The 24,849-nt window shown below is 40.0% G+C and overlaps 3 protein-coding genes across 3 annotated transcripts; 1 reads left to right on the forward strand and 2 right to left on the reverse strand.

Moving 5' to 3' along the window:
* Window positions 1–499: 499 nt before the first annotated feature.
* On the reverse strand, window positions 500–4,359 carry cnr2 (cannabinoid receptor 2). The gene is given in 4 exon segments (XM_085421876.1): window positions 500–1,506; window positions 1,508–2,513; window positions 2,657–2,710; window positions 4,260–4,359. Coding segments are annotated over 3 exon segments (1,128 nt in total). The 5' UTR covers window positions 2,703–2,710; window positions 4,260–4,359; the 3' UTR covers window positions 500–1,430.
* An 8,004-nt stretch (window positions 4,360–12,363) lies between these two features.
* On the forward strand, window positions 12,364–16,364 carry pnrc2 (proline-rich nuclear receptor coactivator 2). Its single transcript, XM_085423507.1, has 3 exons — window positions 12,364–12,566; window positions 13,096–13,315; window positions 13,536–16,364. Exon 3 carries the CDS (start codon window positions 13,559–13,561, stop codon window positions 14,027–14,029), a length of 471 nt encoding a protein of 156 aa, XP_085279633.1. The 5' UTR covers window positions 12,364–12,566; window positions 13,096–13,315; window positions 13,536–13,558; the 3' UTR covers window positions 14,030–16,364.
* A 79-nt stretch (window positions 16,365–16,443) lies between these two features.
* Window positions 16,444–24,545, reverse strand: srsf10a (serine and arginine rich splicing factor 10a). Its single transcript, XM_085423509.1, has 6 exons — window positions 24,381–24,545; window positions 22,344–22,466; window positions 21,403–21,509; window positions 21,131–21,299; window positions 17,832–17,882; window positions 16,444–17,738 (listed from the first exon to the last, which is right to left on the reverse strand). The coding sequence occupies exons 1-6, from the start codon at window positions 24,443–24,445 to the stop codon at window positions 17,480–17,482; spliced, it is 774 nt and encodes a 257-aa protein (XP_085279635.1). The 5' UTR covers window positions 24,446–24,545; the 3' UTR covers window positions 16,444–17,479.
* Between the last annotated feature and the right edge of the window lie 304 nt (window positions 24,546–24,849).

Consider the following 24,849-nt stretch of genomic DNA (forward strand, 5'->3'; position numbering starts at 1 on the left):
CAGCTTGAGGTAACATCAAAGGAAGGCAGACTTTGATTACCAAGAATTGTAAAACCGATTCGGCTCTTTATAAACGCTTTGGTTTCAGTTAGGCGAAGAATAACAGGCAATTTTTTTTCTCAGCGTTTCAGAAGTCAGATTATGACACGAAATAATCAATCCTAATACTTCCTGAAGTAACCGAGATTATAATTTTTACAGTAATTGTGTAGCCCTACTTTTTGCTGCTGTAGTGAGAAAAATTAAGCCACATACTCGTTCCGTTCACCACCTGCTGCTATTTCTTCTCCAATGCAGTCATGTGCTTTACTGCTAGCTAATTTCACAGATTGTCTTCTGTGGTAGAGAGCGTCCCTTAAGTCATCCTAAAGACAGATACAGAGATGGGCCCACTTTATCAGATTAAAGAAATGTACTTGTGTAATTTGCTTTTAAAAAAGATACAAAGAGTCGAGACCAAGTGTTATTTTTAGTAAGTTCACACAATGGATGAAATAGGTGTTCTAAAGTCTAAATCAACAAGCATCAGCTCTGATTATCTACCTCTGTTACGCTGTGTGTCACTGTGAGTGTAACTGCATATCAGTGTGCGCTCTACTGCAGCTGCCAGCTTTTACTATCGCAAAGACTGTTCTAGTGTCTGTGCTCGTTCTCTTCCTAACATCTGCTCCATTCACCTCTACACACTGCTTGGATTTGTGCAGTGAGCATTGTGTGAAATTCTGTGGGGTCCTGGCATTCATGTGCAGATTGGCGACCCACTGCTTCCTCTGTTCCTGCGTGCTCTGGGTCATACACTGAAAAATAAAGAATCATGCTAGCAACAAATGGCAAACCCAAAAGTCAGCAGTTCAGTTCACGGAACCAGGATTTCATGGAATGCTAAAGTAGTGAGAGGGGAAACATGGAGGTCAAAGGTAAATGACCTCTATATGTGCTTAAATATTAGTAACACATAGTAGCATACATTTGTACAAAACAATTTACTTAGTCTGATTGAGTGCAGAGGTATTTATTTCCATTTAAATCTTTTGGGTGCAGTTATTGCAAAATGCTGAAAAAAGCTCCGTGTGTCCTCTGTGTAACTATCATTTTCTATTTTAAGCATATTAACTGGTAATAACATTACGGATTAATGGTCAACAACATACTTTATAATCTCTTATAATTAAAGTAATGTGTAATGGTCACATTGTAATTCCCAGGGTTTGTGTTTTGTTTTGACAAGTACTGTTATCATGCGTTGTTTACTTATTTACAAGCTTATTCGCAATTACAATAAAAAAAAAAGCAGTAAGTGACATTTCCTTGTATAGACAGATTTTATCCTGATCTACAGTGATGGTGTTGATCACTAGCTAACAGCTGTCGTGAAAACAAGTGTTTCACAAACTGTATTGCTTCTCTTTTATTTTAACGTTCAGCTTCCTTCACTTTCTCATGGTCAGCTGGTGACTGTAGACCATTTCTGAAATGGAGTCAGGTCTGGTGGTTCTGGCCTTGGGCATCGTCAGATAAAGCAGTACAGTTGTCTTCTGCAGAGGGTAGTCCATGGCTTGAGTCTTCTGTGAGTTTTTTACACCTTCCCTTGCAACACAGCTTTTGCAGCATCCGCAAAAGAGCAATTCTTAGTTCTCGAAAGCGCAGGGCATACAGCAGTGGGTTGACTGAAGAGTTGACCAGACAGAGGGTGCTGCAGAAAGCAAAGGCTCGCTGTTGGTCTCGGGTCAGGATCACTGAGACATCTACTAGCATGAAAGAAAGCACAGGAACCCAACAGCCCACCAGTATGAGCAGAATCAGGCCAAAGGTGCGAGCCAACCGGATATCCATCCTCATGCGAGATTGAGCTTTTCCTGCTGCTCCCTGGAAGCTGGTCATTGAGCACTCATGGCGGTGGGCCTTCCACAGGATGAGAGCATAAGCCCCCAAAATCAGAACCAGAATCACAAGGACGAAGCTGGTCCAGAAGGCTTGATAGTGCTTATTGATGTATGGAAACAAGTTTGAGCAAGGTGGAGTAAGGCCTGTGGAACACCTCCAGCCCATTAGAGGTAAGAAGGAGAGGAAGATGATTGTACTCCAGAGAATCAGAAGGCTCAGCAGGGCTCTGCGCCGTGTCAGCAACACCTTGTAAGTCGAGGAGTGGTAGATGCAGATGTAGCGGTCCAGAGCAGTCAGCAGTAAACTTCCCACTGAACCAGAGAAGGCCATGGTGACACCGCCTAGCTTGAAGAGGTAGGCGCCTGGGCCATCTTTGAGATGAAAGAGGTGAAAGTGTAAGAAACTTATGGTGAAGAAACAACTGGCAAAGACATCAGCCAGAGCAAGGCTGCCAATAAACAGATAGGATGGCCGCTTTCGCAAGGTGGCTGTGCTAGCAATCACCCCAAGCACAAGAACATTTTCCAGTAGTGTGACAGGGCCTGCCAGGAAACAGATGGTGCCGATGGCTTTCCTCTCTTCGTCACTCAGGACCATGTAGCACGTCAGATTCACACAGGACTTGTTAACTAGGAGAAAAACACAATCAGTACCGTGACAAGTCTTAGCTGACCAGTCAACTGTACATACAGATGTCCTTTTTTTTATATAACACAGAACTGAATTTTACCATTAATGGAAAGCTGCATAGCTATTGTTGATGAGATATTACCTGTGTGTCCATGCTCTACAGAAGTAGCTTTCTCCCCGTCCGTCATTCCAGCTACTATAATTAGGAAATGAAGTACAAAAAAGCTGTAACAAATGTTACAAGTTATTTATGAAGCACGGGTGTCTCTACAGAATCTGATCTTTCATTCACATCTTTATGTGTTAAGATTCCGTCACTTTGACGTATGTCACATTAGGTTGGACGGGACAGGTAACTTCCCGTGGTGAAACAAACAAAGCAGAAAACGGGATTACTTTTTTATCTTGTTGTCAACATTGAAGCTGGAGCTTAAAGGGAACATAAACGTCTCTGAGTCAAGACAGAAAGTCATTTAGAGGCCAAAACAAACACACGATCATCACAGTTTCAGCTGATGATGTTACGGGAGAGATAGTCGCCTGGTAGAACATGGTTTCAAGCAAGCCATAAAACACTTTGATTTTTACTGAAGGCTGAATTGAGTTTAAAAATACACAGAGATCTATCCTTGTGCCTGTTATGTTAAAAAATAAGCCAATTTTTCATCATGATATGTTCAGTGTTATAGTGAAATTTCAGCTACTATATCTCTAAAACATTTAGCTTTCCCATTCATGTCAGGAACATCTATGCACATCACATAAATGTTTATCCCCTAGGGTGGATACTCTGCATTATAAAATTATGTAGTTTTTGTTAGCTGGCTTTTTTTGAAATATTTCCAGACTGCTGTTGCGCCGTCACTGTACAGGAGCTCCATGTTGGTGCCCTCTTGTGGAATCAGAGGAGACTGTATTTAGTCGTTTTATCAGCGGGTGAAGGTCACAGTTGAATTAAATGATCTCCAGTGAAGTGCGTCGCCTGTATGCAATCAATAGATTAAAGGGTTTGTGGAAAGCTGAGGCAAAAACATTACATTGAAGTAAATTATGCTGTTATAAATGAAAAGAACTGCCTTTAAATGTTTGCACAAAGTGGCTTAAGATTGAGGATTTCTTTGTTCTTTTTTTTTTTTTTGGCGGGGAACAGCATGACTGATGAAATACAGAGGGTTTAATCAAAATATTCCTGAAGCAATATATTTCTAGAGCAGCTGATAAACACTCAGAAATTATATAAATATGATTAGGTGTGGTATTGTTCCAATTATACCACGCTATACTGTTTCCACTGTATCTGTGACATGGCCATGTGAAGACTATAAAAATTGCATATGTATGAGGCCAAAGGAAGCACGTATTGAGAAAGATCCTTATTGAGAGACATTTTATGAACATTGTGGTGACATGCGCAGCGTCGTGTGGCAATAACCCCTTGAGTCACTTTTGCGCCTTGACACATTGTTACAAAAGATCATGAACCCTTTGGGCAGAATTGGAATAAAAAAAGAATAAAACTACTATTTGAAGTCACTCTTCTTTTATGTATTGCAGGAAACAGAGACTTTATTAAAATAAGTCAGAAACAGCAGGTCAACTCTCTACACATTAGATTAGAAATATTGCAGAAAGCATATTTTTTTCTAACAATTTCACACTTGCAAAATGCCACTTAAACCAAATTGCTAAATCTCATATGTAAGAGAAAAATTTTAACTGTGTTAAATAAAGTTATAAGAGCTCACCTTCTCTTCTTTCTTGGCAAACTACTGAAATATCTGATTTCCTGCCTCTTAGCCGCAGAGCTGAAGCTGCATGACACGCAAACCAGCAGACGTGAGTACTGGTGTGCATGTGAAGGGAGAAGACAAGGAGGGTATAGCTGTGATGACATGAGGGGGCGGGAGCTGCTTAGACGACATCTGAGATAAAACAAAAACCAAGCCCACTTTTTGATCAATTATCCACTCTCTGTCACAAATTCCAATTTTCTTCTGTTTGTTTTTTTCCGTAATATTTTCTTAAACAGAAATAGAGATTACCAGTAGATCATTCAAAGATCAACCCTTTTGAATTTTGAAGTCTCTCATATATTTCAAGTATGCTTCATGAGGTTGGACTGTGGCGAAAAGCCAATAAGATTATTGAGTGTCAGATATCAAATGTTAAGTGTAAAAAGCATGATCATAAAAAAAGAGGAAGTGGGCCATAATCACATTGGGTTTTGCAGCATATTTTGCAAGTCCCAACAGCTTCTTATGGTGCCTAAATATCTCAATAAGAGAACTTTTGTTATTTCTAACGAACTACCTAAGGTCAAGATTGAACTGTCCTAGTCAATGTGAAGCCCTCTTTCAATTAGATTATTTCTATTTAAATAGCAATTGTTTTCCACCTCTTTTTGTTATTATCTTCTACTCATATTCATCTGACAAAACAACATCTATCATAACAGAAATATGTGCGTATACCCTGTCCCTGCAGGATCACTTAGTTAATGCTTTACTCCAGGGGTAGGTAACTCCAGGCCTCGAGTGCCGGTGTCCTGGAGGTTTTAGATGTGTCCATGATCCATCACAGCTGATTTAAAGGGCTAAATGACGCCTCAGCATTTCTTGAAGTTCTCCAGAGACCTGGTAATGAACTAATCATTTGATTCAGGTGTGTTGACCTAGGGTGGGATCTAAAACCTGCAGGACACCGGCACTCGAGGCCTGGAGTTGCCTACCCCTGCTTCACTCATTAATTCTATACTCATAAAACATTGCTTGAAGGATTAGAAGAACACCTTGTTGCAGTTTATAGAAGTAAAGGAATTGTAGATAATAAAAAGATGGCTTTAATTCCTTGGTTTTCTTGTTTGTCCTGCAGTAGACTGCTGACTTGCCCAGGATGTACCTCGCCTTTTGCCCTATGAGAGCTGGGGTAGACTCCCCCCCCAACATGAGCCAGGAATTGGATAAGTGGAAGAAAACAGATGGTTACTACAGTATTGCGACAAACCCGTATAAAGATTTTTAGATGTAAAAGTTGGCATCCTGCATTTGGCTGGCACACATATTATGACAAATATGGTGCAAGAACACGGAACAGTTAAATGTGGATAGACATGAAACGTGTATTCTGCACTCACAAATAATCTTGTCACGATCCTGGGTCTTATGACCCAGTGTTTTGAGTTTTAGTTTATTTTGATGTTTATAGTATATGGTTAAGCTCATTAGTTTTTCTATTTCATTTGTTATTAGATTCCCCTTGTGTCTTCCAACCCCTGTTAAGTCTCCCTTGCCCTTCATGTGTTTCATGTCTGTGTCTTACGTTGTCAAGTGCAGGTTTGTCATGTCTGCGTCTCATTATGTTTCCTGTTTTATTTTGCAGAGGTCCGATGTTCCTATGTTCAATGTTTTTAGTTTTGCTCTCCTCTTGTGATGTCCTTATGTTCATGTGTGTCAGCTGTTTCCCCATGTGTTTCCATTTCCCTCATTATCCTCCTGTGTGTATTTAGTCGGTGTGTTCTGGTCATTCTTTGTCAGGTCGTCTGTTGTTCACGCCATGTTCTTTACACCAGGTGTTTGTTTAGATTTCCCAGTTTAGATTTGTGTTAATTTTGCTTCAGTTTGCCTTGCTTTTTGTTTGTACCTTTTACCAGCCTCATTAAACGGCTCGCTTTTTGTTAACATTCAAGTTTTGTTCCCTGTTCCTTGGAGTCTGCATTTTGGGTCCTTCTTGTCAATTCATACAGTCTGCCCTCGCCAGACTGCGACAAATCTGTTAGGAAATAAAAGTTGATTATGTTCATCTGGGCGTAGTGTTTTCAGTGGTAGAAACGTTTCATCACTCATTTAAGTGACTTTTTCAGTCTTAGCTCACTCCAAGTTCCCCCAACTTTATAAACAATGCATCTGCACAATGACTGAAACTTAATGAACAATGGGCTATGAGGTCAGTTCCTTGATCATTAATATGCAAGTTCTCATGATCAAAGACCATTTACCGAAGGCCTCTACATTAAAAATGCTACTTTTGGGATTTCCTTACCTGGATGATTGAGCATTCATCAAAACCCGTACAACAGACAACTTTATAGTTTTTTCCTCTGTGTGTGTGTGTGTGTGTGTGTTGCAATTCAATAAATCTGACTACATGTTTGATTTTTGATCCTTATATTTCACCACCAAATTCATTCTAATGTGAGCCACTCTACTTTGACAGGATTTCAAGTGTCCAGTTCAGCATTTTGAAATTGAACTAGTCAAATACTATCTGCATAGTGATAGCACTGACTCACTTGACCTGAAACCCTTTTATGTGAGTAGTCCACTCGCCCATTGTATTGTAGTACTGGTGGCAGTACATAGGGGGCAATACTAGGCAACCCTGATTCAGTAGGCAATATGACTGAGTCAGGAAACTGGCCAAAAGCATCAGACTAAAGGTGACAAGTTAAAAGTTTGTTTAAAGATTATTCATTAGAGATACAAATGCAACAAGCAGTCCACTCAGCAATGAGGTCATTTAATTTAGATTAAGTCCCATGTGGTAAAAATAGGCTGCATTAGTTTGACAACAATTTAATCAGATCTCTAAACCACATACCCGAGGCAATCTGAAATAAATTAGCAACCTATTTTAGCATTTAGAGAAAATCATGCGTCGGTAACTGGGTCTGACGAATTTAAGTAATATATCAAATTTCATGAAGGAAAGGAGTTAGTGTTCTACTACATGACTGTTTTAAAAGAAAAGGAAACAAAAAATGTCTCGCGGAAAGGCAGCGATATCTGGTGCACGGGCTGTGTCTTCTCCTACTTTGACCTGATAAAGTCAGCAGGACAGAAAGCAGGAAATGTGATTAGGAGCAGGCAGCACAGCTTCAATAAGATTTCTACTCGCTCACTGTCTGTCCAGGTGCAGCATAAACACGACAGACAACAGGGCAGACTAAAAGCTGAAATGTTCAATTATCTGTTGAACTGCATCATCCTGTTACACAATCCATTTTTAGAAATTGCCTTGGACACAAACATCAGGGCCAGCTCTGCTGCTTCAGACAGATTTGGATTAAATCCATTAATCAAATTTCCGCTCCTCATTTCCAGATTGCCAGACCCTCAGGGAGCAGTATCAGTTCACTGACATGAAGAACACAGGAAAAAATGATCAGGCAAAAAATCTAATTACTTGGATGCTTAATTCTTTAATCATGCTTAATTGTTTACTTTGTTTTTGTTAAATGAAAGGCTTGACTTCTAAATATGGAAATGAAACGCACCAAATGAAAATTGCAAAAGCACACAGATAAATCTAAATCTCTGACTCAAATAGCTTTCAATTACATCGTCATGGGAAACGGGGTGGAGTGGGTGGAGACGTGTGTCCAGGGGGGATTTGTGACAGAAGGATAGCAGCAGGTGATGTATGGTTTGGGGACGATTTGAAGATGGAGGTGGCAGAGCTGAAGATGCTGAGACCTTCAGTGGGAGTGACCAGGATGGATGGGATTATTAATGAATTCATCAGAGGGACAGCTCAGGTTTGACACGGTTTGGACATGTACAGAGGAGGGACAGCGAAGTGGGTTGAAAATGGAGCTGCCAGGCAGGAGTAAAAAAGGAAGATTCACGGATATACGTAATGAAGGAGGACATGCAGAGAGTTACATTCAGGTTCATAATGTTTTGGACAATAATACAGTTTTGTAATTTTGCCACTGTTTGTGTCTGTGCCCCTGGAAATTGTGCATATCACCAATTGTTTCCTCTTAGTTGCAGCTTGTTTATGGGTCTCTCTGCCTTCATATTAGAAATTAAGGCAACTTATAGCATCTTTATAGTAACCGAGGAGCATGCGTCATTAGGTTCAAGATCACGTGACTAACTTGGCCATTCAAGATTGCCCAATTTCTTTATGTTCTTTATGTCTTTATGTACTCTTGGTTTGCTTTTGCAGAGTGTTTTGGGTCGTTATTCATTTGTACTGTGAAGCACATTTTGACTACTTTTGCAGCATTTGGTTGATCTGAGCAGAGAGTATAACCCTGTGCACCTCAGTCACATCAATAAATACTAGTGGCCCAGTTCCACCGGTAGCCACACATGCCTACATATAACATATTTCACAGACAGATCATGAGCTGTTCCTTTCTTTCACCATACTTTTATCTTGTCATCATTCTGATACAAGTTCATTTTAATCTTTGTTGTTCAAAACAATCTTTTTCACACCTGTATAAAAATGGCTGTACTTCTTAAAATACATCATAAATTAAAGATTAAACTGTGCTCTTCAATCACATTTTGACGGTTCGATTTGAAATTTACTGTGCTGGTGTACTGTGACAAAATTACAAAAAAAAAAGTGCAACTGTCTAAAAATGTATGGACCTAACTGTATGTTTATTGCAATAACTGAGTGAGAGAAAGATATCAATTAATTATGACAAGGACAAGGATATTCACTTGCTTAAAAATTGAAATTTAACAGACAATCTAGAGCGTTGTTTACTTTCACTTCAACTGGGACATGATCAGGGTTCTTTTTGAGGGAATACGAAATATGAAAAGTGATAGCTACAATTTTTAATTCAACATGAGAATTATGAATGCCGCAGGAACCTCGATGGAGTTCACAGAGATATCTGTTTATCTGTAAAGAGAATATATATTTTAATAGGTCACAGCCACATCCTGTAGCGTTGACCAGACTTCCCACAACCCACAACTGCGTAAGTTCTATTTGTTTCTCAACAAGAGAATTAAAAACACAGCTCTGCTCTCAGGTCTGAGGCCTCTGACCTCTTCTGTGCCAACAGTCACACTCAACAGTCTTTTAACTGCAGTCATGCTGAAACGTGCAGAAGTTTCCTGTTGGGCCCTTACCCACCACTAACCGAGTCAGTTCAGCAGCAAATTTTATAAGAAAGAATAACTCCTGAGCAAGTTAGTGCACAGCTGAACGAGACGATACAAGGCCAGCCTATAACCAGGATCCCACTCCGTCAGTCACAGGTAACAAAGCGCCTGGGAATAGCATACCTTATCATAGTATAGGATTAGGACTACATATATGTATTGATTTGTGTTATCTATTTAAATTGGGTCAATGCAGTGGGTAGGTCATCAGGCTCAACGCCCCTCAGCTTATGTTAGCTTTGCTGCACACAAGGTCTTGCATTGCATGAATACAAGAGGTCATTTGTAATATGAAAATCTGAGTTCATAAAACTTGGATGACTCATTTGTAGTGTTGTGGAATTTTCTGTAAAAAAAAAAAAAGGTCTGCAACACTGTCAGCTGTGGTCAAGCTATTTTATTACTGCATGCATGCAGGAGAGTGAACACACACATCAAAACATCACAGGTCTGAGTTACGAGCGCTCTGCCCTTGGGGTGTCTCAGCTCCTCTTTTATACCTTCACAAACAACTCTCTGTATCTTCCCAGTTACAACAGGTTTCTGTCCAATGGGCTGTTTCTGGGCAGAAAACAACTCCCACTATCTTTTCCCAGGAAGCTCTTGGCACTGGTCATCTTGGGAGTTTAGTCCTTCTACGCCCTAACAGTTAGCAGATAACATAGTGAAACGTCGTTAAGCAAAGCTAAGCAGTTTTCACAAGGTCATGCTGACACATACACATACTCCATCTAAGCATATGCATAAGCACTTAAATACTTTAAATGAGAATAATAGATATTTTCTATTAAAATAGTGAATAAAAATGACACCTGCCATGCACATGCATGCAGATGCAGAAAATTCTAATTATTGGATGATAACCTGCACTTGGTGTCCCTGCCCCCAAAAAGTAAAATGAAACCCATACCCGTGATTGCAAGGAAGTCATTAATAATTCAGAAATCATGCACTGCTATTTCTGGTGTGGTGATGCCAGCATTAGTCGAAACAAATAAGGAGTTAAATGTATTTGTAATTTAAACAGCTTGTTAGATTCATAAAGCTGTAAAATAATACAAGTGAATTGAGCCTTTGCTCATGTAATGACGGAAACTGGGAAACCTGAGAAATGTTGTTGAAAACTGCCATTATTTCTCATCTGTTTTGTAAATCAGTGGTCTGTTAAAAGTCACATTAAAAATAATAATAATAATAATAAAAAAAAAAATATATATATATATATATATATATATATATATATATATATATATATATATATATATATATATATATATATATATATATATATATGAAAATAGTTCTGTCAACTACACGTCAACAATAACTTTTTCATCTGAAATGGTATTTTTTCCTGTTTGGTTTCAGTGGTTCATTCCAAATATGCTCTGTGGGCATTTTTCACAGAAAACCATCTGCGGCTGGCACATCTTCAAAAAAAAAAAAAAAGTGTTATCTGAGTGTACCAACTTCATCTGCGCACTGTGGTGCTAACTAAATAAATCTTAAATAACAGTAGGGATGAGAAGGACCTCCAATTTAATGTGCCTGTTTTACCCAAACCCACTTATAGATCAATTTCACCATGGGTTTCATTTTAATATTTAAATTCTGTAAATTATGTGTTACTTTTATAGCATATTAAGTTTCTTTGTTAAGTAACTAATGTACAAGGTTTAATTTGAATATGTTTACTGAGTGTACAGATTTTCTTTATATGTGTTGAACTTATTGCTGAGCTGTGTGAAACTGCTTCTGTACTTTCCCCACTTCCCTTTGTGTGGGCATATGACATACATTTTGCACCATTCAAGTTCATATTCATAACTTCAATCACTTGTTTGTAGGCCAACAGGACTCCGTAAACAATCAGGCCAATAGATAATCTGTAATTTTGTTCTTTTTCTCTGTGTGAGGAAAAAAGTTTCCATCCAACTTTCCAATTGTACACTATCTGTGTGACGTGTTGACACTGCTTGGCTTCTGCAGCCAGTCAAATATGGCGAGTAGTCCTTTCCACCCCCCCATGTGTTTCTAGCGACCTACCCAGTCTCTGGGTGACCTACATAGCTGACTCTTGATTGGCACAGCCCCATTTCAGAGATTACTTTGCTTTGGGGAGTGTCCTGCCTTGCCATGGCCTTCAGCCTTCAGCAGCGTTGTGCAACTCTTTAAAAATCCAGGCGAGAAAAGAAGGCAAGGCCTCGATGACACAGAGCGATGACACTTAGCCCTGCCTGCGCTCATAAAACCTACTGGAAGACTGCCATGGAAGTCAAACCTCAAAGTCCTTTGAAAAGATTGGGAGGAAAAGTGAGACCAACATCAAAGGGACAAACAGGGTAATATATGTAATATAGCCCCCCAACCCTTATTAAGACCTCCACCCAATGAATTTAAATAAAACAAAACACTTTTGGGATGGACAACCGCTCATAGACATTGTTATTACAGCCTGTTGCTGCTGTGTCAAGTGGGCATAAAAGGGGTTAACCTGAAAAAGCAAGAAATGTGATAAAACAAACCAAAACAGTTTCCTGTGGCACAAACCTCAGTAAATCTAAACACTGGACGTGTTTACAACCTAACCGAAGGGGTAGCGGACATGCTTGGTGTCTTGGTGTTACATAACACTTAACTGCCTCTATGCTCACTCTAAACCTTTATGTAATGTTTTACGTGCCATCTCGGGTATTTCCTGTCTATTACGTTAACTTCCAGAGCCCGAAAGTGGTGTTTTTTCCTTCTTTATTTCACTTCTCTCGGGAAATACCCGAGCTCCAACAAAGGCAAGGAGAGGAGGGTCGGCAATTAACGTCACCAGTCTGGCAACAGGCAACTTGTCGACTGCCTCTTCGATGATTGGTTGTTTATTTCGTAGTCGCTTTATGATTGGTTAGATTTGCGTTGCAAGGGAGTACATACCGCTGCTGTAGAGTCCATTTTGTCGCAATTCTGAGTCGGGAGAGAGAGAAGTGAGATCTCTTCACCGGCCTTTAACACCAAATAAGCTTCGAGAGTGACGGATTTGTAGGAGATATAGTTTGCTGTGCTTCCTACATAGTCCGTAGAGGGAGTTTAGAAGCTAACTGTAAATTCTTTTCTGACGAAAGGCTTTAACAACCAAGCCTGAAGAAGTTGGTAAGAAACAGTTTTGTACCTCGTCGCCATATTAAACCGAGTTTCTTTGTTTTGGTTCTGTGCCAAAGTAGAGCGTCCTAGATCATAAAAAAACGTTAGAATTTGAACCACTGGATTTGCTAATTAATTAAATGATCCTATATGAAGGGTATACAAACTATTTCGTTTTATTATTAATTTACTACACAAGAACAAGGGAAAAATTGGCCGCAGTTTAAGCCCAGCCTGAGCAAACAGGAGTGGGCTATGATGTCGCACTTTTCTTACATAACATTTTCGTGTGATAATCGCTATAGATTACAAGTTATATGCAAGGTTTTTATAAATGTAATGGCGAGGAAATGTCATTTCGTCGGTACTTCAATGTTATGTAATAGAATATTTGAAGAAAACGTCAGTTCCCAGTCACACGTCACAACACTGTGAGCGCTATTGTTATGTTGAGTCCTGTCTATTTAGCATATCTAATGGACGTTAAGTCCTGTCAAGTTAGCATATCTGATAAGCGTTTTTTGTTAATGCCCCGAAGGGTCGGCGACTTCTTGGAGTATCGTGCGCCGAGGTGAATTGATGTTCAGCTCGGCTTCACGAGAAAACAACGCTTATTGGCACATGAAAACCTCAGACCCTGCTGGACACAAATGTGCAGCGAGAGGTAGACAGAAGACTACTTCGAGGACCTGGGGCCCGATTGGAGGAGAAAGATTGAAGAGAGACGTCTACTCGGTTAACTTTCTGACAACAAAGAGGTGAGCTGGCGCTGTTTTCCTGGTGTCCGTGTGGGGGATGGGCGAGCCTCGCTGTCTGGTGTTTCTGCACGTAGTCTCTGTACTTGTTTTTATTGTGATGTGGTGCGCCTGTGCTCGCGGTTGGTAGTCAACAACTTGCGCTGTAATTGCATAGATTATTAGCGTGAATAGAAATGTATAACCAGAGTTTATTTTTAATAATACTATTCTCACAATTTAGGTGACACGTAGAGCAAAAGCAGTATGGGAGGTGGAGAGAGGTACAACATTCCAGTTACCCACCCTGAGCGCCCTTTGGCCAAGAAGAACCACCAGCTTGGCCGGGCAAAGCAGCGAAGCCGTGACCAGAACGGAGCAGCTGCATCCGTAGGGGGGGCAGGGGGCCTTCACCACCACGGCCACCGACGGAGCGAGAAAGGCGCTGCCTACCACAGGTCTCCAGAGACACGGCAGGCCGTGTCTGCAGAGAAGAATGCTTCTGTCCGTTTTTCCACCAACTATGATCAGAACTGGGAGGGTGCAGTGTCTCATCTCAACACACTCCTGGCAACCCAAGGCAGCCCAAGCTATGCAGGGCCTAAATTCAGTGAGCCACCTTCACCCAGTGTTTTGCCCAAACCCCCTAGTCACTGGGTGTCTTTCCCTATCGGCTCCTGTGACAACAGGGAAGTTATGACCTTCCAGCTCAAGAGCCTCCTGAAGGTGCAGGCCTGATGGGGGTGATACCAGTTCTTCATTTAAAGAAAAAAAATAAGCCAATGCATGGACCCACCCACCAGGAACGCCTCAGTTCTGTAGTATTTTTAGCTCTTTTCTTTTTCTCTCCTTTTTTTGGCTGACCTTCAAAGTTGGTGGATGCTTGACAGGAGCAATGTTTTGCAATTCCTGTTTACCATCCATTTTAAAAAAACTGATCATTTAAAATTTACAGAATTGCAGCCTTGCTGGTCGGTGATGCCTTTAGCGGAGTTTCTGTGACTATGACAAACTGGATATTCTTTGTACTTATGTTTTGTTTTGTTATTTTTAATCTTGGCTGCCAAGGCAGATTGAGTGTGCTTTTTTCCCCAAACAAGGATGGTAACATTAGTCAGGTAAATTCCCATCACTTTTACGGTCCACTTCTTTGGACAGACATGGTGTTTCATTTATGTTTCTATGAAGAATGATCTTTGGAGTTATCTCCTTAAGCTTTAGGTGCTAAAGCAGGTTCATATTTGTAGCAATTTTATTTCTTTTAATCAAGGGCCCACTGTTGTTTATATATCACATTCATTGTTTGGCTAAAGAAGGCACTCAACTGCAGTTCTGCAGGGAAAAAAAGATATTTTACAGGAGATGAGCTGTAGTGTAACTACAGGTTAATGGTATAACCTCAAACGAAGGGTAGTAAGAGACCATGGCACACTGGCTTTGGACCACCAACTCACGTACCCTTTTTTACTGCGCTGTGCGCACATGCACTTGGAGTTGAGTGTGTCCAAGGTCTACAGCACTCTTATCATAGCATTATTTTGTATAAGTGCTTTCTGTTGTGGTTGTTGAAAGATGTATAATGTGCTGTGTATAACCAAAGCAATGTTTTGCTTTTCTTTTTTTGGACATTTGGGCAGAAGGCAGTGTTGCCATTTCCGCTTGCCAACTCGAAGTGAATGGTTTGACGTCTCCTTGATCACCTGTTCTGATCAGTACCGTTACTGCTCCTCAGTCTCTGCCTCTTCAGGACAGTGCCTGCAGCTCCAACATGCGGAAGGGGGCCTTGCTTAAATGTGGGACTACTGAGTTTTGTTTTCTCAAAAAAACCCCACATTGCCTGGCCCTGTTGGCTGTATGCTTTTGTGCACAAGGCGAGACAGAGCTAAGGAATGTTTCTGAAGAGGCCCAAGCGCCTCAATGTGAGACAGGAGGCTGGTGTTTGTGTTTACAAATTAAGTCTCAATGGTTAACTACCCCATAATCAACAGACACTTGCTGCCTGTTGTCTCTTGCACTTCTGTCCCTTAACCTTCTGCACTGCAATCAGACTGTTTTCTTTTTTTCATAAGTTACAGGCCAGGATGCTGTTCAATTAACGGAGGCGTAATTGACTATCTTCTATGGATTCTCTTTCAGTTCTCTGTTGAGGCTCTTTGCTTTCCCTTTGCAGAATTGGAGCCATTCATGGCCAGCTTAAAGATGACAAAACAAAGTATGAAAGCTTGTGAGTTCAAGAGCCATGTAAATAATGAACTGTATAAAACACTTGTAGCATATGTACATTTGCAGGCCAAGTTTGTGGCCTGTTTGACAAAAGTATTTTTAGTAATAACACTGAATGTATGAGACATGCTAAGGTCATGTCTTGACTTCAATACTGAAGAATATTTTTGTTAAAAAAAAAAAAGCTGCCTATAGCATCTATCAGTACCCCTATACTCTGATCTTTCCAGAGTTATTGCACATTTTTTATTGTGTATTGTGCAGTGTAGGTTGAAAGATGCTAAATGGGAAAAACAAGTAAAATAGAAAAAAAAACTCCCAATTGGACTCTAGGAGACTTGCATATGTATAGATTTGAGTTGTGAATGTGCTTACAATGGTGTGTAAGCATAGCACTTTTTTATTTTGTTTTATTTTTTACAAAAAAGAAAAACTGTGCCTAAGTTAAAACTCATACTGAAACTGACCATAATCATTGGTGGAAATTCCCAAGTTGACCAAATATTTTCCAGACATTTTCAGTTCTTGGCTGTTCTTCCGCCTGCTGACAATTGAAAATGTCTATTATTTTAATTACTGCCTTTTCTTGGTTCATGTAAACCTTTTTTTCTTGCCCAGACTAAATCATGCATGGCAGTCTCCATATTCAAAATTTTAATCAGTGAATTGGCTTTTTAATTTGTCCCTCGGATGAAATGTCACCAAGAACAATGAAATGTGCCCTGTTTACAATTGGTGTTAATTTGTTACAAAATGTAAAACAAGAAAGCACTCTTTGAATTGATGAAAAACTTGAACGAAAAAAAAAAAACCTCAAACAAAAAATTAAATCCCCTCCCCTACCCCCCTACTTTGTGTTTGAGTATTTTTGACTTGATATAGTAACACTTGTTTGACACTACCTTTACAACACAGCTTGTTCAACTAGAGCAGTGTAAGAATGTATTTATTGTCAAAAGATATCAGGTATAACAGTTTAAACAAGGGAGTTACTTAGGGACACGAAAAACAATTGATTCTTATCTTTAGTATATTATTACATAACAAAATGACTCTGGGTACCAGCTGTATCAGCATATCTTTCATTGTCACAGCAATTACAATAACTATAGTATACAAGTTGGCCTGCTGAAATTAAACCAGACCAGGGCATGTTGTGAATACTGGCAAAGCAGGCCTTCAGTTTAATTTAACACATGTACACAAAAAAAAGAAAAAAAAAAAGCAGGAGCCAAATGTGCTTTTCTTACAAACATAACAAAATTGTTTATTTACCTTTGGCAAGAGATTCCTCCGTATTCAAATAAGAAATGAAAGCAGGAAGCACAAGACTCCTTTCACACATGCACACCTTTCTATAAATACAACCTTTTAACATGTCTACTTGCACCCTGGTCTCTTCATAAAGGTCACAACAGCAGTTCTTAACACAGTTGGACCTTGAAGCATTCAACTTTGAGTGCATGCAGTTACATTGATAGATAGTGACGCACAAAATCATTGCTCTGCATGAGTTCCATAGCTCACTACAGTAGTAGCTTATATCCAATCTTTTTTTTTTTAAATTTACAACTTTAAGGTATTCTTCTGTTACGAACTTTCCCAATCCAGAAGGTAGCCTTCTCTCTGTGTGGGAGGGAATTGGTGCAGTTCTCAGCAGCAAGAGCAGGGAACCAAATGTTATACACGCTAGAGTCAATACTGATAATGCTTGTAGCTACAAAAGCAAAAAATCTTGTGCACACATACTGTGGTTCTCCTGTCACTGCTGCTTGTACGTCTGGGGGAAAAAAAAAACAAAAAAACCTGGGAGGAACGTAACAGAACATTATTAACCAGTTAATTAATCATTAACCAGATTAATGAAGCCAACAATGTGAAGTAATGCATGTCCAAAATGGCTAGAGGTGAACATTAAACAGAAACCTCTAGAGAAACATAAACAGGGCTTTGGAGAACAGTCTGTCAGTGGCCTCCAGACTTGCGTCCAGCCCAGGACCTGGAGCGAGAGCGTGACCGGGACATGGATCTAGAGTAGGAGCGTGATGGGGATCTCCTGACAGACTGTTTCTGGGATGGGTGGAAGTCTTCGGCAGGGCTGTGAGACCTGGACTGGCTCTTTTTACCTTTTGGTCTTGACCTGGACGCTGATGGGGAGCGGGAGGTGGAGTGTGAGGCCGTTTCATGGTGCGTTCTGTGGTGGTCACTGGGAGGAGCTTTGTGCCTATTGGGATTATCATTACAGTTACTATCATTACAGAGTACAGTGCCATGTTTATATGATTACTGAAATACAAGAGGACAGAAATGAGCCCACTTGTTATTTTCATGGCTTCTGCTTCTTCTGTGTCGGCTGTAGGATCGAGAGCTGAAGAGGGAACAAGAAAACAAAATTGCTGAGTTACTGTACAGTTTGAGTGAATTACTTTATATCCTTACAGCATGGCTTGCCTACATACAAGCAGTATATGGCTTCCTCTTTATTACATAAATTGTTTCCTGCAGAAACTGCCACGCTCGGACATCGTCCAAAGTTTCTGTGTACAAACCTGCAAACATCATGCCCTCTCACACGCTGCGCATGGCCCACACAATTACAGGAAACTACATTTATGGCACATGTCACAAGCAGATCATAACTAAAACATAGTCACAAATAAATATTTCACAAGAGGTGGTAGACTCACTCATGTCAGCACATAGAAATAAGTGCACAACAGCCACCAGGCACACAGCACATTCGTCTCAGAACACTGCAGAGTGTACAAGCTCTCCTTTAAAGTTAAATGACAGAGGGGAGGAACCACAGCAGGAACTGGTCTTATTGTGATTGGTCACTTTCAAAGCAATGACACTCCAAACTTGCTAAATGACTGCTTTAGTTAACTGTGTTGCACCAAGTTGCAATCAGCCAACAGCATGAGAGCCATTTCAGACTGTGTTCACTTACATTTTGGTAAATGAAGTTCACAGAATTGTTTTGTTTTTGTTTGTTTGTTTGTTTTTGTTGTTTTTTTTTAAATGTAATGACAACTTTCAATTAATTTAATATTTAAATGTAAAAAACAAACAAACAAAAAACAGAATTCCAAGGAATGTATTGCATATCAGTTTGTAATTATGAGGAAATTAATACTAAATATAGGCTCTACTTTAAAGTTCCACCAGAGAGACGAGTGATACACCCACCATGTTTCCTCAATCCATCATTCACCCATCAGTTTTCTTTACCGCTTATTCCACTCAGGGTTGCAGGGGCAGGATATGAAGCCTATCTCAGGGTTGAGAGGTGGGCTATAACCTGAATAGGTCCCCAGCTCATCATGAGAATAGCAAGTTGCTAATTTGCATAATCCAAAATTGCAAGATAGTCAACCGAGCAATTCTTTGAGGGATGTTGAAAAGCTGGTTAAGCTCTCGTTTCAATACCCTTGACATATTAAACAGTTATAAACGTAAAAGACAGTGAAAGACAGAAACCCAAACTCAAGTCAGTCACAAGCTAGTGCACTCCTAGACCAGAGTCTAGATAAATGGGAGGGTTACGTGTAGAAGGGCATGCAGTGTAAAAACTGTGCCAAATCAAATAATTTTAATGTGGATCTATCTGCTATAGTTAAAAGTACATTTGTGAAAAAGCCACATTAACCGCTTGTTACGTTATCATTAAAGTAGTGGCCAGTCGCAATAGCTAATAATCAAACAAAAACGTTAAAGTGAGGGATAAGAAGAAAATGAGAAAAAGTCCTGCCTGTATAACGTCCTAATTTAACAGAATAACAATTAGTTATGTCTAAAAAGTGTTATGTTTGCAAAATCCCAGATTGAAGCTGAGAAAACAAACAAACGAAAACAACAAACAGTCACATATATACGTAAAATTCTGCCAGCCCCTGCAGTACCCCACCCCCACCCTTTGTATTATATACGTGAATACATACATGTAAACACAAAAGATTTCTTACAGCAGGCAAGTTCTGACAGGGTTGTAGCTCCTGGATTAGGTAGATTTGATGTGTGATCATGTGTATGTTTTAATGCATGTTTTTGTCTCAGGTTTTGTCACAAAACAATTTCAAAGCCAAGTCACAGCTGGCTAAACTAAATGAGACATTTTTCAAAACATTTTTGTAAGTAGAAAAGTTAAAGTTTGTCATTTTGTCCACAATTGCCTACAGTCTCTCTTTAAACCACTATTTTCTCTGCTGCAGTGTGCAGCTCGTTAGATCCTCAGCTCTGGTCTTCAGATCTAGTTCAACAAACCTCTGGATTCTCTGCTCGGTTCAGCTATTGTTCCCCTGACACTGCACAGCCAGTAACCTGTGTCGTTCTCCATTTGTCCATAATAAGTTGTGACTCACTGTCCACAGGCTGCTACATTACTGATGACAGGTGGCTAATGTTGCTATCATTTAGTTGCTAATAGTTAAACGGCAAATGTTAGCATGTTAACATTTATGATAACTCCAAATTCCTGAAGTGTTGTTCAGTGCTCTCCGGTGGCAAAGAGGGCAGCTATTGGCCCTTCTATAGCTTGACCAGCCTGTGAAAAAAAACTTTTATTTTTATATTATTAAATATTGATACAATTAATATAACACTGTATATTTTATGTTGTGGATTTGGATTGCATAACGTTACTAAAGCTTTGATATAAATATGGGTTACTAAACCCTATGTCCCCATTTCGTTGAGTCACCCCTGTTGCAGGTATTGCTCTGATATAAAGTAGGACAGCTGCTTGCAGCTTTTAGCTAGCTGCCTAATCTAAACATCTTATCAGACTAAGCTAACAGCCCATCTCCATATTTTAACTTCAGTAGCTTTACTGTAGATTTTCCTTGTGGAAAAAACAAAAATGAGGATGACTACAGAGTTTGCTTCTCTTCACGTTGAAGGCTTTTAAACAGGTGGTTTGATGGAGAACTCCCACCAGCTTTTTCCAAATAAAGGTTTTAATAATGCTTGCAGGAATAAGTGCTGCTGTTTTGCACACTAGAAAATGTTTGCTTTAACCCCAGCTGAGCTCAGCATCTCAGTAACTGCTCTGCCTCTGCACTGTCTACCCACACAGAGCAGAGGCAGAGTGCCAACTACCCACACGGCATCTCCCTGATAAACTATGACAGCATCTTCCCTGCTGCTGTTGTGTTATCCGTTTTTTTGTTGAAAAATTGGGGGCTGCTTGGGCTCAATGTTGTAATATTTTTTTAATTTGCACATGTGCGCCAGATATATTTCTATTGCATATTTATTTTTAATACAAAACGTGTGTGAAACGCTTGCACTTACATAATGACATCTGAGTGCTACAGAGTTTAAACAAAGCAGTGAAGCAAAAAATTTGCATTGAGAATTTTATTTATATTCATGTTACTCGAATTGTTGCAGCCCCAGTATGTACACACACGTCCCCCCCCCCCACTCTATTGAGTCATAAATTGCCCCTCCATCTTTCCCCTTTCTTTTTTCCTCCTCCTTTGCAAGTGCCTGCTTTCAGAGCTGCAAACATCCATAGAGCACTCCTTCACACTCACTACATTTATATAATTATGTTTTTGGTGAACTTTAATGTCTTATATTCCTTAAAAGGCGTAAAAGTTGCCAAGAACTCACTCTCTAGGGCTCTCAGACCTCCGAGGGCGACGGTCAAAAGAAGGGCTCCGGGACCTGCGGCGATCATAACTGCGACTCCGTGATCGTCTTCTGCGGGTATCCCGATCATCCTCATAGCGAGAGAAACTGCGAGGGGAGTGGCGCTCCTTGGCCTTCATCTGATTAGGGGCTTTATTGACAAATCCACATCAAAAGGTTATGTAACAATACAACACATTTCCCAAAAGGAGATGGTGCAGTTAAGCTCAAGTAGGAATGCCAATGGGTCATACTCTTGCGGTCTCCCTGTGCAAACTGGATCTCAATCTGGCGCCCGCAAACCCATTTACGATCCAGGTTGTGAAGAGCATCTTCTGCATCCCGGACATCTTCAAACATGCTGGATTGTTAAGGACTTTTAATTTGGAAAGGTGGAGCTGAAAGCTGCACGCATGCAATAATAAAAAAAAAAAAAAAAAACAGCAAGCAGCTGCAACACAAGTAAAATAAAAAGCAAACACACAAAAAAAAACACCACACAGCTACTGGATCAGTGAGGCCAAAAATGTATAAGAGTAATTCATCATCTCAGCATATTTCTTTCATTTATAATTGACCGTCTTCCGTAATACCAACTCAAATTATGTAACATTAAAAATAGGCCCATTTGTGACTTCAAATTGTGAAGACAAGACAAATACTAATGGTGATCAGATTGGGTAGGATACAAAAAGTCTGGCTTGTTACCTTTAACATGCTTGACCTTCAGCTTGATCTTTATAGCCTTGGCAGAAGAACTTGAGGTTTCCTGCTTGTCTTTGCCCAATAAACACTTTTCTTTTCCTCCCTTTGGTAGACAAATGGAAGCCTGGAAGCTCTTTTTTGTCCTCTTTGTATCTTCATGCTTTTGCTCTGTCTTTATTTTCCAAATTCCACTACTGCTTGTCGCCTGGATGTCTTTGGCTTGAATCTACTCTACAACCGCCTTTCAACTTTCTTTGGTGTGGGGTCTCCATACCTGTATCTTTACCATTCTGAGGCAACAACAGAAGAAATATTGGTTAGGAGTATATTTAATGCTAGAAGCATTAAAAAAACAAACAAAAAAATCAATTACATTACAAAAACTCCTCTTAAAAGGGAAATATTAAATCAGGTGTTACTCAATTCACTGCACCCAACAGATCAGAGTTGATGCTTTACAATCCATTAGTGAAAAAGTACAAACATAAACTGAAAGAATAAAGGATATTGAATGTAAGCAAATCCTCTTGGTCGTCGTGTATAGAAGTCAAGTGGAATGTAGACATCTACAATAGGCCCATAACGACCAAACTCACGCCGTAAATCCTCTGGCCTAAAGTGTCATGAAATAAGCACATTTATTCTGCTGGCTACCATATGAATTTGGCTCGAGTCCAGTGTGCAGCACATACACAAGAGTTGGCGCCAGCAAAGCATCGGACATTGCTTAACAGCAAATAAACCGAATTACTTTCTTACTCATAAGGAAGTTTCCTCATCAGGACATTTAAGGTGAATTTGTGCAATTTAACCAGAAACTGTCTTTTTCACATATTCATTGCGGCCATAAAACCCATATATGGCACTTTTCACAGAAGTGATTTTTTTATTTTGTGAAATCAACCACACTTAAAAATCTACTTATTATCTTTAATAATAAGTACTTTAAGTCATACTATTCACATTTAGGCCTCTAGATTATCAAACAGAACTCATTACGCTAATTTCCAAATACATTTTTTATTTTAATCTTGGCAGCAGAAACAATGTAGCACAAAGGCAGTTACACCTTAGGGATACCAATGTCCCCAGTTAGGAAGCATAACCCATTGTGAATCCATTTGACCTGATTTGGTGCCAATGTTGTAGCTGGCATCATGACATTCGTCATGGCATCTCCAGGCTCGCTCACACCTGGCACATGTACTCACTGTGGACTTGCATCCGTGAAGACAACGGGCTAGTTCTAAGTGTTGTCTGGTAATGCCAAACACAGTGTATGGCATGTGAGCACATGTCTTACTAAAGGATGCCCTACATAGTCTTTGGTCAGAAACACACACATGAGCAAGGCTCTGTTCATCTTCACACAAAGGAGCAGATACTGGTCCTTTTGCTGGGTCAATTCCCTTCTATGGCCCCGTGAAACTCCCCTGAAGGAATGGGCTGTCTTCTGGGATCGCCTCAACAGTCTTGTGGAGTCAGTCAGCACTCCTGACTGTTATTCAGTCAGAATAATACCAATTCTATTTGAGGGACTCTTTGGAAAGGATACGCATTGGCTAAAATTTCAAAACACTCAAAAGACATTCTGTTTAAAATAAAATTTAAAATGCCTTTACTCTCATAGCACAGTCAAGCAAGTGCCTGAACTTTTTGTTTAAGCTTAAACAGCCATGCCCTGAGGATAAAGGCCTTTTGAACTTAATTTGAAAACAGAGCACCTTGAAGTGCATTGAGATCCCTTCCACTGTCTTAAGCCTGTGCTGGGAGACAAATCAAACCTCGTGACAGGGCTTAAAGATGTGCAATCCTGTAAGAGGTGGACTATCTCTGTAACTCGAATGGACCACAGTCTTATGATGTCAGCAATGACATGGGCACCAGCAAAAAGTAAAACAAGAAAATAAGTGAGAGGGGATATAGAGAGAGCAACGGTCTGTGGCCACCACCTTCAAAACCCATTCTGTCGTATTGTTGCCTCTCCAATCCACCTGTTATCACTTTCACGTGCACCAAAGCAGATAAAATGAATTCACTATTTATATGCCCGAAGTTTTAATTGGCTGTAATGTTCAAGTGTTGCCTTAATATTTTTAATTATTTTTTTAATGATAGGAAGGACATAAAATTAAATTCCATAATTAAAAAGTGCATAGTGCAAAAGTGCGTAAACTACAGATATTGTAGTTTACTTGCAGGAACTGCTGCTGTCCAGCCTTTAGTTCAGTTTCAAAGACGTATTTCAGTCGTTTATTTTTTTTGTCCCCTCAGACAGGTCAGGGTGTAGCGTTAACTTCAGTAACAACACGAATGTTTCAGCTTCTTATTTCTAAGTATTACCAAATATTACACGGTTGTGTTGTCCGTAGCCAGCTTCTCTGTCCGGAGTCGCTCTCTGACCGTTAACGTCAGTTTCCTAATTTTGATGATGACATCACGTTGACATGTTTGCTAACTAACTAGCGTCACATTTAGCCTGACCATGCCTGCTTGCACGCCGGCGGGGTTGAAAGTAACAACGTACCTGGACTCGTCGGCGATGTTTCTGACAAAAAGAGATGTATTCGGAGGCCTCAGGTATCTCGCCATTTTTCAGCGGCCCGTTGCTACTGTAGAGAGGCCGTGAATTCGTGTATTGCAGCTATCTGTACCGCAGCTGAGACAGGCTACGTGGTCAGTCAGAGCGCTCTCTCGGCACTGCGCATGCCTAGAAGTAAAACACGACGGTCTCTCTTGCTCTCTCTTTCTCAGACCTCAGACAGGGATGTCAAACTGACAGTTTACATTGTGGACCACATATAGGCTACTTTGAGCATAATTGGATCAGTGAAACTCCCTCTTCCTGTGAATGTAAAGAGGTTTAATTGCATTACAATTAAGTAGCAAACGAAATAAGTTTGTCAGCACGACTGGAAGACTTAAATGTGCAAAATTAAAGAAAAATATTTAGTTCATTACTGAGACTGTCATGTAGTTATAAAGTTTTTGTTAAT

Source organism: Rhamphochromis longiceps, linkage group LG11, assembly GCF_057381845.1.
Source record: "Rhamphochromis longiceps isolate RC_006_pf linkage group LG11, R_longiceps_female_GT1.1, whole genome shotgun sequence".
Classification (NCBI taxonomy): domain Eukaryota; kingdom Metazoa; phylum Chordata; class Actinopteri; order Cichliformes; family Cichlidae; genus Rhamphochromis; species Rhamphochromis longiceps.